Genomic DNA, 17,493 nt, shown 5'->3' on the forward strand with positions numbered 1-17,493 from the left:
TATAGGGAAAAGATCTTGCTTGTCCATATTGAGAATATCAATTGAGAAAGTCACTAATAAAACACATCAAGCATTTTTCACTGAAGGGGGGGGGGGGAGATGTGAACTAGATGATTTTTTTGGATGCTGATGATGCTGATTCCAAATCTATTTTCAATCTTTCTCTAACAAGTCAAGTTTTTGTGAATTACATGAACCAGACTAAAGAATAATAATACAGTCGGTTCTGCTATAATGCACATTTTGGCAATGCATTTGCGTCAACACAACTGATATACTAGGGAACGTATAATGCGATTTTCGCGTTGGCTCATGCGATTTTGTCTGTGAGTAACACCAAGTGAATGCAAAACCCAGCACCAAGCTGAACATTGTGACCTGTGCAGCAATACATACAAGTCCACGAAGCTTAAAAAATGTCAAATGTGTAAGAGCTATATTTCCCCAATTACAATAGTTGTATGGGTCGGAGACACACTGTACAAGATATTGTAGGCTGACTCATGTCTTCAAGAGCTCACATTTTTCAGTTAGAACAGAAATTTCGTGAGGCGTGATAGCATGAGCAGAAGAGTACATTTCTGGAGGTCACTACCGTAAAGCAATTTGCAGTTCCCGATTTATTAGGCTTTTCTGTTAGTGCAATCTAATTATAAATGGGTAGTAAACACAATCTTATTGCATTTTCGATAATACTGATAGCTGGAATTCTGTGCATTTTTACTTTATTATGGTGAAATGTGTTTCCCATTCCATGAAATCTTCAATCATAAATAAATTTTCAGAATCTTCTCTTCATTCCTATTTTTAATGCACCAAATTGTTACTGCATATCTCACTTGTGCAATTTGTGCATGCTGTTCCTCGTTATTGATTGCTCATTTTTATTACTGTTTAAATTTTACAATCCACAAAAAAAAAAAAAAGGTCAGTGAACAGAAATATCAATTAGTATGTAAATATTATAGCGATGAGCCAAAACATTACGACCACCTACCTAATATGAAGTTGGTCCTCCACGTGCAGCGAAAACAGCTCGTACCCGGCAAGGCATGGATGCACAAGAGTTCTAAATGTGCCTTGTGGTATCTGGTACCAACACGTAACCAGCAGATCCTATAACTCCTATAAGGTGCGTGGTTGAGACGCCGCAGATCGGAGTTGCTCAATGGGATTGATGTCTGGGGAATTTGGAGGCCAGGGCAATACCTGGAAGTCTTCTCCATGTTCCATGAACCAATCTCAAACAATACAGGTGGTGTGGCATGGCACATTATCCTGCTGAAAGACGGCACCACCAGAGGGGAAGTCCGTTCCCACAAAAGGGTGTACCTGGTCAGCAATGATGTTTAGGTAGAGGGTAGACATCAGAGTGCCTGGCACATGGATGACTGGACCCAGGGTATTCAAGCAGAACATCACCCAAAGCATGACACTGCCACTACTGGCTTGTTTTCATCCCACAATGCATCCAGGCACCATCACTTCCCCAGGTAAACGACACCCACATACCGTGACGGTTGACTGTGAGTCACCCCACCAGCCATGTCGTTTCGGATATGCTTTGACCCAATCGTCTGGCCATTACAATCTGGCCTTTGTCAAACTCGCTTAAGTCCGCTGCCTTTTTCATCTGAAGAACTAGAGTAACACTGATTAACAGAGCTCAGTATCAGGTGTTTTTTATACTGTGTCCTGACCTGTGCACACTCGTACTTCACCTGCAGTTGCTTTGATTTGCATATAGATTCGCTGGTCATAATGTTTTGTCTCAGTGTATTTACTGTAATATTTATTTATTTATTAGATATATTAAAATGTTTAAACCTGTGTTAGCAATTTTATTGGGTTTCTAAATTTTTTTTTTTTAGTGTTTTACTTACCACACTGAAATTTTTTTTTTTTTTGAGTGCTCTGCCCGTCCCTATTTTTCCCATAAACCCTGTTGTTTTTAATGCGTGAAATGCCATAACATGGAGATCTTTAGGAACACATGTACCGCGTTATAGCAGAACTGACTGTATTAAATAAATAATATAATTACCATGCAATTATTATTATTGTTTATCCATATGTAACTTTGATACCCTTGTTATTTCATAATTTAATTATATGATTATAAACTGTCTCAAGTAAGATATAAAGAATTACTGAAACACAATCATTGCCACCCCATGGAGGTGTAAAAAAAATCACACAACACATTCTGCAATGTGTGTGTGGCTCTTTCCTAACTAAATCCCAATGGCATACAATCACAATGAATATTTAGAAAATCTATTAGTCATACTTTCGATGTCCTCTAAGTGACCAGAATAAGTTTTTTTTACTGCTTGTTCAAATGGATTATGTGAATTGTTGAACAAAAGTAAAAAGTCAATGCCATTTGCCATACCCACAATTTGCCATACCCCCACCTATTTGGTCTGAATCCTTTGGATTCAGACCAAATAGGTGGGGGTTACACTAACCCAGGAGATGGAGGGTTCACTTGACTAAAGTTTTCTGTTTATACTCTGGGACGACCAAACAGTCAGGAGTTTACAAGATACACAGAATACAAGAAACAGCACCGTATTCAGCAGTCACGGGCTTGAACCCCGGTCACTCAAGACACGTGTACTTATGCACCTGCGCACCTGACCACTAGGCTACGGCGGCCTCCCCTGAGCACTTGAAAAAGGAACCCAGAGTGAGTTAGCAACCAAGTAATAGTGTAACTTTACACTGCACTTTAGAGCTTCGTTCTAGATTACAATCTTTATCAGTTAACAGATTTAGGCCTTCATCCATAAGATTTAATGCAAAATTTTATGTCTTATGGATCTTCATCCATAAGACATAAAATTTTGATATTCCTTTCACTGTCAAGGCACCATTCTTTTTAATGCCTGGGCTTTTGCTTGTTGCTGCCTCCTTCTCTTGAATGCTATGCTGCTTTTTTTTTTTTTTTTTTTTTTGTTAGTTGCTGGCGCATGGTCTTTTGTGGCCATAATGCACCTCCCAAAGTTTTTGCATTTACTTTGATCCAAGTCCAAGGCAGGATTCGAACCCGCAACCTTTGGGTTGTCAAGCAGGCACTTTACCCACTCGGCTAGACCTGGTCGGCACTATGCTGCTACAGTGCAAAGAGACATTCATTTGACAATTCTTGATGATGAAAATCAATTAAATTATCGACATCATTGCTTCCACTTCGGTTAACCCCATCTTTTTAGCGAGTTTCATGCATTTACCTTTAGCTTGTGCATAATCTTCATCATATTAGAGCCTTTGAAGGAGTTGTAAGATCTGGGCATAACTTATACCACAACACAAACTTTGCAATAGCATTAGTAGAAGCATACAATGCAAGAAAGCAAGCTTATGCACCATCAGCAAGAGGAAAAAAAACCTCCCATTTCACCCCTCCATTCGTTCCAAATGCCTGTCCAGCTCAGCCTTAAATTTATTTAGGCTATCAGCTTCCACAACAAAAGATGGAAGTCTGTTCCACCAATCAACTACCCGGTGGCTAAAGGCAAATTTCCGCACATCTATTCTACAACTATCTTTCCTTAATTTGAAACTGTGCCCCTTCTTAGTGTGAGCAAGAGGAAGAATCCCATCAGCATTCAGCTTGCTCAACCCATTCAAGCCCTTATACCCCTCAATCAGATTGCCTCGCAGGTGCCTACTCTCCAGGTGCTGCAATTTGCAGAACTTAAGCCATTCTTCGTAAGAGCACCCCTATGTTCCCCTTACCAATCTTGTTGCCCTTTTTTTGTAAACGTTCTAGCAACTCTACATCCTTCCTAAAGTGAGACCTCCAGACTGAACACAGTACTGTAGGTGTGGCCTGACTGTTGCCTTGTATAACGGGATAATCGCCTTCCTGTCCCTACTAGCGAAATTCCTATATCATTGACAAGACTCCGTGATCTGCCCTGGCAGCCCTTCTGCACTGCTCAGCGAACTTCATATTTGATTGCACAATTACCCCCCAGGTCTTTTCCACTTTCCACTTCCCTGAGTGTAGTACCACACAGTTGGTACGTTTCTCTTTGGTTATTGCTACCCATATGCAGTACTTTGCATTTGTCAACATTAAACTTCAGTTGCCACTTCTCAGCTCATTTTCCCAACTTATCTAGATCCAGTTGCAGTAGCATACTGCCTTTACTGTCGTTAGCAACCCTGCCAACCTTGGACATTAAACCCAATACACCTTTATCATAGCAGTGATGAATATACTACACAACAATGGGCCCAGCACCGAGCCCTGGGGAATTCCACTAATAACATTTGTCCACAAAGAGCAGTATCCATTGATTACCACTCTCTGTCATCTCCCACTCAACCATCTCTTTATCCATTGTAGCAACTTACCCTTAATGCCATACCTCTCCAATTTGTACAGCAGTCTTTCATGTGCAACAGTATCAAAAGCTTTCCTGAAATCCAAGTATATGATATCAAAATTATTTTTGCATTCAGTTCCTTTGTGACCACATCATAGTATCCAATCAAATTGGTCAGACAAGACCTCGCTTTAACAAACCCATGCTGTGTCTTAACCAGTGCTTTTTTTTTGGGACAGTATGCAATGGTATGACGTACAGGTACCTTTATTAACAGTGACGTGTGACATTTGGAAGCAGTGCACTTTGAAATTTGTAATATTCCATAAATTTTTTTCACGTTTGCCTACTATTCAAATAAGCTTAAAATTATTTAACTAAATTTGCATTTTTTACTGTCTATTTTTAAGATATTTTCTATATAAAACTGTATAACCATTTTTATAATTCTAAATTACTCAGTCGGACCTCTGATTAATGAAGTCCTTTTATAGCGAATTATTTTGAATTCCCCTTGTAAGTTACATTTAAAATAGTTTCCGTTGAGTGAAGAAAATTTTCATATAGCAAACGGATTAGGAGAGAATTGACTCGGTACCCACTGTTCGCATTTCTGGTCTTCAGGAAATTTAGGCCATTAGTGCTCCTGCATGAGCTAAAGCATTCTACAATTTAGTGGTACATGGTAAAAAGTCAACCCATCTATGTGAAGTGGTCCAATCTGATTCATCCCTTTCCTTCTAGAGTTTACATAAGTAAACAACTCCTTGCTGTTTTTCTTTGCATCCTTTGCCAAAGATTTCTCTTAATCTGCCTTCGCCTGCCTAATCTCCTTTGTGACTTGATTACAGACTTGTTTATACCTGACATAGGCTTCTGTGTCACCTGATATTTTATATGCATCCCATACATTTTTCTTCTCAGCCACGAGCCTCATTAATTCATCTGACATCCATTTAGGTGTAAACTTTGAATAGTATTTCTTAGTCAGAATGAAAAGCCTACTAGCCTCCAAAATTAAGTCTCTGAAGGCTTCCCATTTAGAATTCAACGTTGGTAACATCATCAGTTGATCCCACTGTACAGAATTTAAAAACTGTCTGAGACCTCTGTAGTCACCTTTACGAAAGCAAAAGCCCTTCCCTTTAGCCTTGATGGTAGTTACATCTTTAAGTAATTCCCACATCAGTACATTGTGATCACTGTCACCCAATGTGGTTCTTTTATCTGCAAATTCTTAATGCATGAATAATCACTGCTGATAATCAGATCAAGAGTATTACTCCCTCTGGTTGCCTCTCAAACATGTTGCTGTAAAAAAACAGTCATCCAATAAATCCACAAAGTCTTGCTAGTGTGCAAGGACCAACCCACAAGTTCCAGTCAATATCTGGAAAGTTAAAATCCCCCATCATAAGACATTCTGATTTACTGGCCCACTCTATTTCTCTGTACAGTTGTTTTTTCCAATCATCAGTCATTAGGCCTATACCACACTCCTACTTTCAATTTTGCTTTCCCAGTGCTTATTTCACATCAGACAGACGCAACACTGCATTGTCCACAAACATCAATTGGATGCACTTCCTTAGATTTTATGTTTCTTAACTAACAGCATAACCCCTCCTCCCTTTCTGTCCTGTCTATCCTTCCTGTACACATTGCACTCCCCAAATTTTAATTCTGTACTGCTTATATCTGTGTGACACCAAGTCTCTGATATCCCAAAAATATCTGCCTTTGATGTCTTGACTAGCACTTCAAGCTCATTAAATTTATTAACTATACTCCAAGCATTGGTGTATATGCAAGTATACATGCACCTGTTCCTATTCTTGGATACCCTAACACAGCCCATATATTTACTTGTTCCACTATGACTCCCAACAGTCCTGGAAATCTCCATCACCTATCTTTCCACGCTGCTGCTCATTCTAATCGAAGCAGCGCACGAATCACTTTTGCCTCTGCCTGCGGCCAATGTTAACCTTTTAGTCTGGGTATATCCCCCCAAGCTAGCAGTTTGAATACAGTTATGTGGAACTCCACACCATGTAGCATCAATGAATTTTAAAGCACCTTTTATATTGAAGGCTCATCAATATTGCTGCATACTCGTCTGTTTGTGATCAGTCTTGTCATGTACATCAACCAGAATGTGTTTAAATACTGAGCCTCAAAAGATTTAATCACACATTGGTCCATAAGCTGGACTACTGAAGTTGTATTTGCCAGGAAAAACACAATCTTGATATTAGAACAGACATCAACAGTACTGGATGGCTTGTGGCATCATCAAGAATAAGTAAGATATTGAGATGGAATTCCTTCTGCTTTGCAATACACTTCCAATTCTGGTTGTAACTGAGATTCAAGATAACTTCTGAAAATAACATCAGTCATCCACCCTTTAAGGTTTGAGTACCAGTACACAGGCATGTACGACCTGTCGTAACCTTTAATGGCACATGGGTTTTCATAGTGTGTTTTCATTCACACATTTCATTCACACCAAACAGAACTGTTAGCCTATCTTTTGCCACCAGGTGCAGTCTTTTCAGCAAGGGAAATATTAGTGCATTCAGGCATTTTTTCCCCAATAAAAACCTACTTCGTCAAGGTTGAATATCTGTTTGGGTATATACTCCCCCTCTCGTGGCACTTTTCGTAAATATGGTTGCCAGGTGTCATTTTAAATTTGCGTAATTTAAATGCACGTAAAGTAAGAAGTCACTGTAAAAAGTAATGGGATATTGAATTATTTTAACTACATTTATACAATGTATTGGGTTTAACTGTAAAGTAATAAAAAAAAAAATAATTGTAACCAGTCTCTCATGTTTTGTAATGAAATTACAACTGTGATAGGAAAAAACTGGGAACCTATTTGAAATCAGCATACAAATTCATTAAGAAAAGTGTTTTTACCTCTTTGAAAGAAATTTCTATCTTTCATTGCTTTATTATCAGTTATAACTCCGCTAAAACAAGAAAATTCCCATACATGTACACCTCCGTGGAAGGGTTTAATGCTCTAATATTACACATCACTTCACTTTCACTTTGTACTTACAGAAACCTGTAGCTGTTCACTACTGAATTCACTTCAATATTCACTGGCAAAGCAACAACTGATTTTGAGATAATTTTTAAAGCTATACCTTTCAGTGGGTTCCAAACAACAAAGTGATCACATCCTATTATTTTAAGAGGTGATCATATCATATTTTATTTGCAATTACATAAATTCATACTGCAATGAGCCTTTGGACACTAATGAGGAGTTTCTTTTTCAGATAACGGTATAATTTCAGCTTGCATTTCACTTCTAACTTTAAATTATTTCACAGGATTGTTATTGTTTGTTATTTGGTTTTTAGGAGCATTAGCAACTAAGGCCATATTGCTCCGGGGATATGTGGTGGCCATTCCCTGACCTTTCCGCATCCTCCGGTATTTGGTGGTCACGGGCTCGAACCCCGGTCTAAATCAAGAAGCGTATGCTACGCACTGCTGCTCCTGCCCACCTGGCTATGGAGGCGCCTATTTCAGAGGAAGTAAGATTCCTTTTTCATGACTAATATCTACATTTAGTGAGAATTTTCGAATTGTTTCAGCCTTGCAATTTCTATTTATAATGCTAAAACAAATTGCTGCAGTCAGTTCACTGTGTAAAATGCAAATCAGTGGTTCTTTTTGATAAGCAGTAAACTCGACAAACATTAAAGTACGGGACATAGTAAATTTTAATTTAGCTTTCATTGACTGTTTCGTCAGAAAGCAAACAACCTCCATGTAGCTTGCAGATTCTGATACAGATGTGATGAATCACTGTCCATCATCTTTTCTTTCTTGAATAGGCTATACTTAAGACAGTATTCTTTAATTGCCCCAAGAAGCTCTACTGCCGATTCATAAGTCAGCTGCTATTACTGAAGCTTTATATGAAGTGATGGTCCGGTAATCCCATTTTCTTCTGAATTTCCCAGAAATCAACTCACAAGAAGGCCAATCGCAGAAGCAAATGTACTGAAATTATTTATTAGATAACATTGCATTATTTTATTTATTATTATTGTTATTATTATTATTATTATGTATTATCATTAATTAAATGTGATGTTAAGGGAAGATCTTGTCTGACCAATTTGATTGGATACCATGAAGTAAAAAATTCCATTGGTGAATCACATCCCAATTCTTTAAGTCCTTTTTGGAAGGCACTGTTATTCACATGTATAAACATTTCAGCAAGCAAGGATGTACCCAGAGGCACCTCCGTAGCCAGGTGAGCAGGAGCAGCAGTGCGAAGCACACGCTTCTTGATTAGACCGGGGTTCGAGCCTGTGACCACCAAATACGGAGGATGCGAAAAGGTCCAGGGAATGACCACCACATATCCCGGAGCAATATGGCCTTAGTTGCTAATGCTCCTAAAAACCAAATAACAAACAAACAAACAAACAATGTACCCAGCTCTTTGAGATAACATGGCTTTGGCAGTGTAATCCTCTCGCTTTTTCCCTATTTCAATTTCCTCTAGGCAAAACAGTTCCACAAAGAAGTTATTAGTTTACACAAAAAGTTAAATATGGTCTTACGAAGGAGATCTTGGTTGTGGTTGACCTGCAGCAGGAACGGAAAGAGTATAGATATCCAGTGCTTGAAGAGCATACTTTACTAATCTGATAAAAACAAGCGTCTCCTTGGGTTGAAATTGTTTATTCTGACCCAAATTAGTATCTGAAAAGATATAAAAAAAAAATTTTTTTTTTAAAATGTACATTAAAATAAGAAAGTAAGAATATCTTTTTTTAAAAAACACATATGTAGTTCAGTTACAATTTATTTCTATTAAACTGTATTAAACCATCATATAAACAACCCTACCTCCTGGTACTTTGCATGATGCAATTCCCCATGTGATTGTTTTAACCCCACACACAAGTGTTTTCACCAAACTGCGACAATCGGTAATTGTGTAACTGCTGGCTTGAGATGAAGGAAATCCAAATTTTGGCTGGAATAAAAAAAAAATAATGAAATAAAAAAATAAATGAGTTTAGACATTAATATGTAGTTGTAGCCATATTTCAAACCATCACCAGTATGTGAATGAATTTTGTTCATAAATATTAAAGAGAAAGCCATACTCAAATTAGGTGATAAATTTTTAAAAAAAATGAAAAAATATTCTTACGGTCCCCCCCCCCCACAATACCTATTTTAAGGTTAAATGCATTTTATAAACGGAAACAGTACAAGTTCAATCTTAAAAGAGCTGCTGTCTGGAATATATTTTTCAACCACCCAGCATAGACCTGACTATATTGCTTGTACCTCACTGTTTTTAAGATATCACCCCCTGCATCACGAAGTACTATCTTTTTACAGTGAATGGAAATTAGTGGATGAAAAAAAACACATCCATCATCATTACCATTTAACTGATGGAACAAAAACAAAGTTCCAGGTAATGCAGTGATCTCATCTACACTTTCTAATTTGCAATTCTCTTCTTATGGAGATACTGAATGCAATCAAATCATCACTATACTGGTGATATTTATAGTTTGTTTGTTTGTTATTTGGTTTTTAGGAGCATTAGCAACTAAGGCCATATTGCTCCGGGATATGCGGTGGTCATTCCTTGACCTTTCCGCATACTCCGTATTTGGTGGTGACGGGCTCGAACCCCGGTCTAATCAAGAAGCATGTGCTACGTACTGCTGCTCCTTCCCACCTGGCTACGGAGGCGCCCAATATTTATAGTAAGAATAATTTTTATTCAATGTAATGTAAATCACAATGTTTAATTTTACACCACAAAACACATACTTATTTAATTTATATTGCTTTCTGCAGGTTTTTATAACTTGCAGAATGTCTCTAATACATCCAGTCCCCAACTAACATATATGAAGATGGGGGGGGGGGAGAAACATGAACCAGAACCCTAACATGAAAAATGTATTTTTAATTTACTCTTTACTATGACTATTTCTTGGTTCTGCATACTAACTGTCTTTTGAAAACATATACAAACTAGGGTCAAAAGCAACCTTCATTTGTTGTTTAGGTACAATAACTTTTAAGAAAATCCACATACTAATCAAAGAATTTTTAGCTCCCGAGAATGGATAAGTGTTTGAAAAATTTTGCCCTTTTATTGATCTAATTAGCTTACAATATAGTTTAGGGCTGAAGTCTTAGGTTATATAAAGAGATTAACTAATGTACAAGTTAGTGCAATTGCAACATTTCAGTACATAGCCAACTACTTAAATAGTTATAAATTGGCATCATTAAGTATATCTCATATTGTGAATACATTCACAACAAGTTGCCATGGTATTGCACTGCCTCGAATAAGTACCACTTCACCATAGGAGAAGACTATTGGGTCATTCCATGTCAAGTGGCTAGAGGTCCCTGCTTGACCATCTTCAATTTTGTTGAAACTTGGTGTGGATGTTTTTAAACAGGTTAAATGAAGCTGTTCAATATTTCAGTTCAAAATATAGTATGCTTGAGGCACCAGAACCTTTTTTGTGGAGGCCACTTGTGTTATGCAGAATAAATCACAAAAAATTTTCAAAGTTTTAAGTGTTACTGTTGCACAACGGTGAGAGGAAGTGCTCTGAAACTTGGTATACTAGTTAACTTTTGGCAGAGAATGCAAAACTTTGTGTCTAGGATCAAAAACCTTCACATTTTTTACAATGCAGTCTAAAACTGGCACCAAAAATTTGTCACAACAAATTCAAGCAAGACTTTTGAGTCATAACTTTGAAATAAAAACCTTTGGTACCTTTGGACATTCCACTTACAAACTGCATGAATTCATCCCAACTAAAAATATCGGCTCTTAAACCTGTTTTGTCAAAGATTTACTCAAAATTTGAAAGTCAAATTAGACCTATCTTAAGGGGCAATTATCTTAATGTGGGACACCTTCCAATTCTCTAGTTTTTGCCACCATTCTTGTAGATCCTTGTAGCTGAAACTCTGCTCTTTTCAGGGCAGAGTTTCAGCTACAAGGATCATGGTTTATGTTTTGTGTCTTTGCACTTATGTGCCGTATTGTTATTTTGTGAGAACTTTTTTGTTGCAGAACACTTCCTTAATCCTGCCTAATGTTTAGAATAATTTAGAAATAGAGTATATTCTAAAATTCTGGAATATTCTACAAGAATACTCAAGAATTATAGAATATTCTACAATTTTGGAATATTCTAGAATTATATAAAATTCTAGGATTCCAAAATATTCTAAAAATCCAGAACATTAGCATTAGTAGAGGCATACGATGCAAGAAAGCAAGCTTATGCAGTATCAGCCAAAAAAAAAAAAAAAAAAACCCTCCCTTCGTTCCAAATGCCTGTCCAGCTCAGCCATAAATTTATTTAGGCTATCAGCTTCCACAACAAAAGATGGAAGTCTGTTCCACCAATCAACTACCCGGTGGCTAAAGGCAAATTTCTGCACATCTATTCTACAACTATCTTTCCTTAATTTGAAGCTGTGCCCCTTCTTAGCGTGAGAAAGGGGAAGAATCCCATCAGCATACAGCTTGCTCAACCCATTCAAGGCCTTATACCTCTCAATCAGATCACCCCGCAGGTGCCTACTCTCCAGGCACTGCAATTTGCAGAACTTAAGCTTTTCTTGGTAAGAGCACCACTTTGTTCCCCTCACCAATCTTGTTTCCCTTATTTGTACTCGTTCTAGCAACTCTACATCCTTCCTAAAATGAGCCCTCCCGACCTGCACATAGTACTCTAGGTGTGGCCTGATCACTGCCTTGTAGAACGGGATAATCGCTCCCTGCCCTACTAGCAAAATTTCTACATATCATTGACAAGGCTCCATGACCTTCCCTGGCAGCCCATCTGCACTGCTCAGCAAACTTCATATTTGATTGCACAATTACCCCCAGGTCCTTTTCACTTTCCACTTCCCTGAGTGTAGTACAACACAGTTAGTACGTTTTTCTATGGTCATTAGCATTAGCATAGGCATTTGATGCAAGAAAGCAAGTTTATGCAGCATCAGCCAAAAAATAATAATAATAAATAAATAAATAAAAAATAACCACTTCCACTTCACCCCTCTGTTCGTTCGAAATACCTGTCCAGCTGAGCCTTAAACTTATTTAGGCTATCAACTTCCACGACAAGGGAGGGAAGTATGTTCCACCAACCAACCACCCACAGGCTAAAGGCAAATTTCCTCACATCTATACTACATCTGTCTTTCCTCAATTTGAAATTATGCCCTCTAAGGTGATTATTCTGAGCGATAGGAAGAATCCCATCAAAATTGAGCATGCTCAAACCATTCAAGGCTTTATACACCTCTATCAGATCACCTCGCTGGTGCCTAGTCTCCAGACACTGTAATTTGCAAAACTTAAGCCTTTCTTCGTAAAAGCACCCCTTTGTTCCATTCACTAATCTTATTGCCCTTCTCTGTACTCGTTCCAGCATCTCTACATCCTTCTTGAAATGAGGCCTCCAGACCTGTATACAGTACTCTAGGTATGGCCTGACCATATCCTTATACAAGGGAATAATCACCTCCTTATCTCTGCTAGAAAAATTCCTATATATCATCGACAATACACCATGAGCTACTCTTGTAGCCCGTCTGCACTGCTCAGAAAACTTCATATCTGCCTGCACAACCACCCCCAAGTTCCCTTTCATTCTCTACCACTGTCAGTGTAGTACCACAGAGTTGATACGTTGCTCTGGGGTTGCTGTTTCCCATATGTAGTACTTTACATATGTCAATGTTAAACTTCATTTGCCACCTCTCAGCCCATCTGCTCAACCTTTCCAGATCGTGATGCAGTAGCATAGTGTCAGTAGTGTCCTTGTCAACTCTGCCAACCTTCGTATCGTCTGCAAACTTGAACATTAAGCTTGATATACCATCATCAATATCATTTATAAATACAGAAAACAATAATGGACCCAATACTGAACCTTGAGGGACTCCACTAATAAAATTAGTCCACGATGAGCAGTGTCCACTGATTACCACTCTCTGTCTTCTCCCCCTCAACCATCCCTTTATCCATAGAAGCAATTTGCCTCCAATGCCACACTGCCCCAATTTGTGCAGCAGTCTTCCATGTGCAACAGTATCAAAAGCCTTTCTAAGATCCAAATATATAATATCGAAGTTATTCCTTGCATCCAGTTCTTTTGTGACTGCATCATAGTATCCAATCAAATTGGTCAGGCAAGACTTCCCCTTAACAAAACCATGCTGTGTCTGAGCTATAACTGAAGTCTTGTCTAGATGATCCTGCAGTGCTTCTTTAATCAGTGCCTCCATTAATTTTCCAGGAACAGAAGTTAAACTAACAGTTCTATAATTACTTGTGTCGCTCTTTGATCCTCCTTTGTGAATTGGGGTCACATTTGCACATCTCCAGTCCATGTGTACTTCCCCTGAGTCCAAGGAAGCTCTCATAATTATGGCTATCAGTTTGCTTACTTCCTTTGCTGCCTCCTTTAATATAACTGGATAGATCCCATCCACCCCAGGTGCCTTTCTTGTGTTTATCTTCAACAATTTCTCCTCCACTTTACTCTCAGTTATTACAAGATTCTCTAGCTTACTGCCAGAGTTGAATACACCTCTGGCATTCCCCTCGCTGAATAACTGCTCATGTGTGAATGTCGATGCAAAATATTCATTCAGTTTGTTAGCTACCTGAGCAGGATCATCAACAGTTGACCCATCGATATCAAGTGGACCAATCTGATTCATCCCCTTCGTTCTAGAATTTACATAAGTAAAGAATTCTTTGCTGTTTTTCTTTGCCTCCCTTGCCAAAGTTTTCTCGTAATCTGCCTTCGCCTGCCTAACCTCCTTTGTAACTTGGTTACAGATCAACTTGTATCTATCATAGGCTTCTGTGTCACGTGTTAATTTGTATGTATCCCATGCATTTTTCTTCTCTGCCATATGTCTCATTAGTTCATCTGACATCCACTTAGGCCTAAACCTTGAACAATATTTCTTAGTTGATATGTAAAGCCTAGTAGCTTCCAAGATAAGTTCTTTGAATGCTTACCATTTTCATGTTGGTAACATCATCAGTTGGTCCCACTGTACAGAATTTAAATACTGTCTCAGTCCATCGTAGTCGCCTTTACGAAAGCAATAACCCTTCCCTTTACCCCTAATGGTAGTTACCTCTTTGAGTAAATCCCACTTCAGCACACTGTGATCACTGCCACCTAGTGGTTCATTTACCTGCAGATTCTTAATGCATGAAGAATCACTACTGATAATCAAATCAAGAGTACTACTCCCTCTAGTTGCCTCTGAAACATGCTGATGTAGAAAACAATCACCCAATAAATCCACAAAAGCCTTGCTAGTGTGTGAGTGACCAGCCCCCAAATTCCAGTCAATATCTTGGAAATTAAAATCCCCCATTATAAGACTCTCTGATTTACTGGCCCACTCTATTTCCCTGTACAGTTTCTTATTATACTCATCAGAGCACACTCCTACTCTCAATTTTGATCTCCCAATGCTTATGTCACACCAAACTGACTCGACACTGCAATGTCCAGCAATGTCGACTGGCTACATTTCCTTGGATTTTATGTATTTCTTAACTAATAGCACAACCCCTCCTCCCTTCCTATCCTGTCTATCCTTTCTGTAGACATTGTACTCCCCAAATTCCAGTTCTGCATTCCTTATATCTGTGTGACACCACGTCTCTGAAATCTCCACAATATCTGCCTTTGATGTTTTGAGCAATACCTCAAATTCATCAAATTTATTTACTAAACTAGAATTGTTGTACACGCAAGTATACATGCACCTGTTCTTTTTCTTAGCATCCCTAACACAACCCATGTGTTTATTTGTACCACAATGATTGCCAGCAGTCTCTGAAATATCCTGCATCTTATTTTCCAGGCTGCGGCTCATTCCAATAGAAGCAGTGCAAGAATCACTTTCACCTCTGCCAGTGGCAGAGGTGAAAGTGATTCTTGTGATTAATAGGTTAACCTATTAGTCCTTGTATCCCCCACAATCTAGCAGTTTTCCGACCCTCCTAACACTGCCTCGATAGCATCAGCAAACATTCTTGCATCCTTTCTATTTAAGTAGAAGCAGTCTCTCCTGTTAACAAGTACAGACCAGGCTGAAAAAAATTCTACCCTTTGAGCCTTGCACAATCTTTCCAGGGCCGAATTGTTCGACAGGGCTCTCATCATATACTCCCTCCTATCGTGTCTGGGCAGAATTGCAGACACTTTCAAATTCAACCCTAATTCACGCCTTTTTTTCAACAGTGACCTGTACTTGTTAAGTAATTCCGCCGATCTCCTACTCTTAATATCATTAGTGCCAACATATACAACTATATCACCTTTTGTGCCCTTAAAAGATGATTCCGCTCTACAACGTCATCAAACATTTGCCCCTGGCAGACATACCCTGGTCCTGTTCCACCTATCCATTTTACAAAGCATGTTTCCCGTTTCCCTGACAATAGAGTCAACAACTACTAGTTCCTTTGGGACCAGCGCATTCTGCCTTGGGGGCTGCCACTGTGTTGCGTGATGACCAAGTGCAACCTCTGGCATTGGTGTGGGCAGCTGAGAGCTTGATGGGCCCCTCACTTTTAATCCTTTGAGGGCATCCACCCTGTCCTTCAAGCTCTCATATAGGCCCATAACAATGCTGAGTTTTTGCCTGATTTCCTTACACTCCTTGCATAGCGCACACACAAAGACATCCCCCATGGCAGTGTCATGTCCCGTACCCGACTGCTCCAGAAACATCAAGCAAGTAGTGCATTTTAATAAGCTGTGATTCAGAGGGCAACTGGCCCCCCTGAATGCTACCCATATGCAGTACTTTGCAACTGTCAATGTTAAACTTCAGTTGCCACTTCTCAGCCAATTTTCCAAACTTATCTAGATCCAGTTGGAGTAGCATACTGTCTTTACTGTCGTTAACAACCCTGCCAAACTTTGTATCATCTGCAAACTTGGACTTGAAACGTGATATACCTTCATCAATATCATTGATAAATAATGAAAACAACAATGGGCCCAACACCGAACCCTGGGGAACTCCACTAATAACATTTGTCCATGAAGAGCAGTGTCCATTGATTCCACTCTCTGTTGTCTCCCACTCAACCATCCCTTTATCCATTGTAGCAACTTACCCTAAATGCCATACCTCTCCAATTTGTACAGCAGTCTTCCATGTGCAACAGTATCAAAAGCTTTCCTGAAATCTAAGTATATGACATCAATTTATTAACTATACTCCTAGCATTGGCGTACATGCAAGTATACATGCACCTGTTCCTACTCTTAGTTACCGTAACACAGCCCATGTATTTACTTGTTCAACTATGACTCCCAGCAGTCCTGGAAATCTCCATTACCTTGCTTTCCAGGCTGATGATCATTCTAATAGAAGTGCAAGAATCACTTTTGCCTCTACCTGCAGCCACTGTTAACCTTTTAGTCAGTGTACCCCCCCCCCAAGCTAGCAGTGTTCCGACCCACTTAACACTGCCTCAGTAGCATCAGCAAATATTCTTGCATCTTTTCTATTTAAGTGTACCCCAGTCTAGAAGCAGTCTCTCCTGTCAACAAGCACAGACCAGGCTGAAAAAAATTCTATCCCTTGAGCTTTGCACAATCTCTCCAGGGCCGAATTGATCGACAAGGTTCTCATCATATACTCCCTCCTATCGTGTCTGGGCAGAATTGCAGACACTTTCACATTCAACCCTGACGCGCAACTTTTTTTCAACATTAATCAGTACTTGTTGAGTAAATCTGCAGATTTCTTACTCTTAATGTCATTAGTTCCAACAGGTACAACACCTATTGTGCTCTTAAAAGATATCTGCCCTACAAAGTAATCAACTTTTGCCCCTGGCAGACATACTCTGGCCCTGTTCCATCCATCCTTCTTGCATAGTATATTCCCCGTCTCCCTGATAATAGCCACCTACAATAACTAGTTTCTTTTGGACCAGCGCATTCTGCCTTGGAGATTACCTTTGTTTTGCCCAATGCACAGGAGTGAACTCTGTCATTGAGCTGGGCAACTGAGAGCTTGATGGGCCCCTCATTAATTTCTTCGA

The 17,493-nt window shown here is 39.1% G+C and overlaps 1 protein-coding gene across 6 annotated transcripts in view; it reads right to left on the bottom strand.

The window, feature by feature from the left end:
* Positions 1–17,493, bottom strand: part of Nipped-A (Transcription-associated protein Nipped-A) — a 1,216,281-nt gene that overhangs the window by 954,778 nt on the left and 244,010 nt on the right. For all 6 annotated transcript variants that reach the window (XM_090382460.1, XM_090382459.1, XM_090382462.1 and 3 more), the window contains 2 exons: positions 9,231–9,360; positions 8,942–9,083 (listed from right to left, as the gene is read on the bottom strand). In XM_090382460.1, coding sequence (XP_090238586.1) covers positions 8,942–9,083; positions 9,231–9,360 — 272 coding nt within the window. The remainder of the gene's footprint in view (positions 1–8,941; positions 9,084–9,230; positions 9,361–17,493) is intronic.

Source organism: Mastigoproctus giganteus, chromosome 10 (genome assembly GCF_048544385.1).
Source record: "Mastigoproctus giganteus isolate SK-2022 chromosome 10, ASM4854438v1, whole genome shotgun sequence".
In the NCBI taxonomy this organism is placed as follows: domain Eukaryota; kingdom Metazoa; phylum Arthropoda; class Arachnida; order Uropygi; family Thelyphonidae; genus Mastigoproctus; species Mastigoproctus giganteus.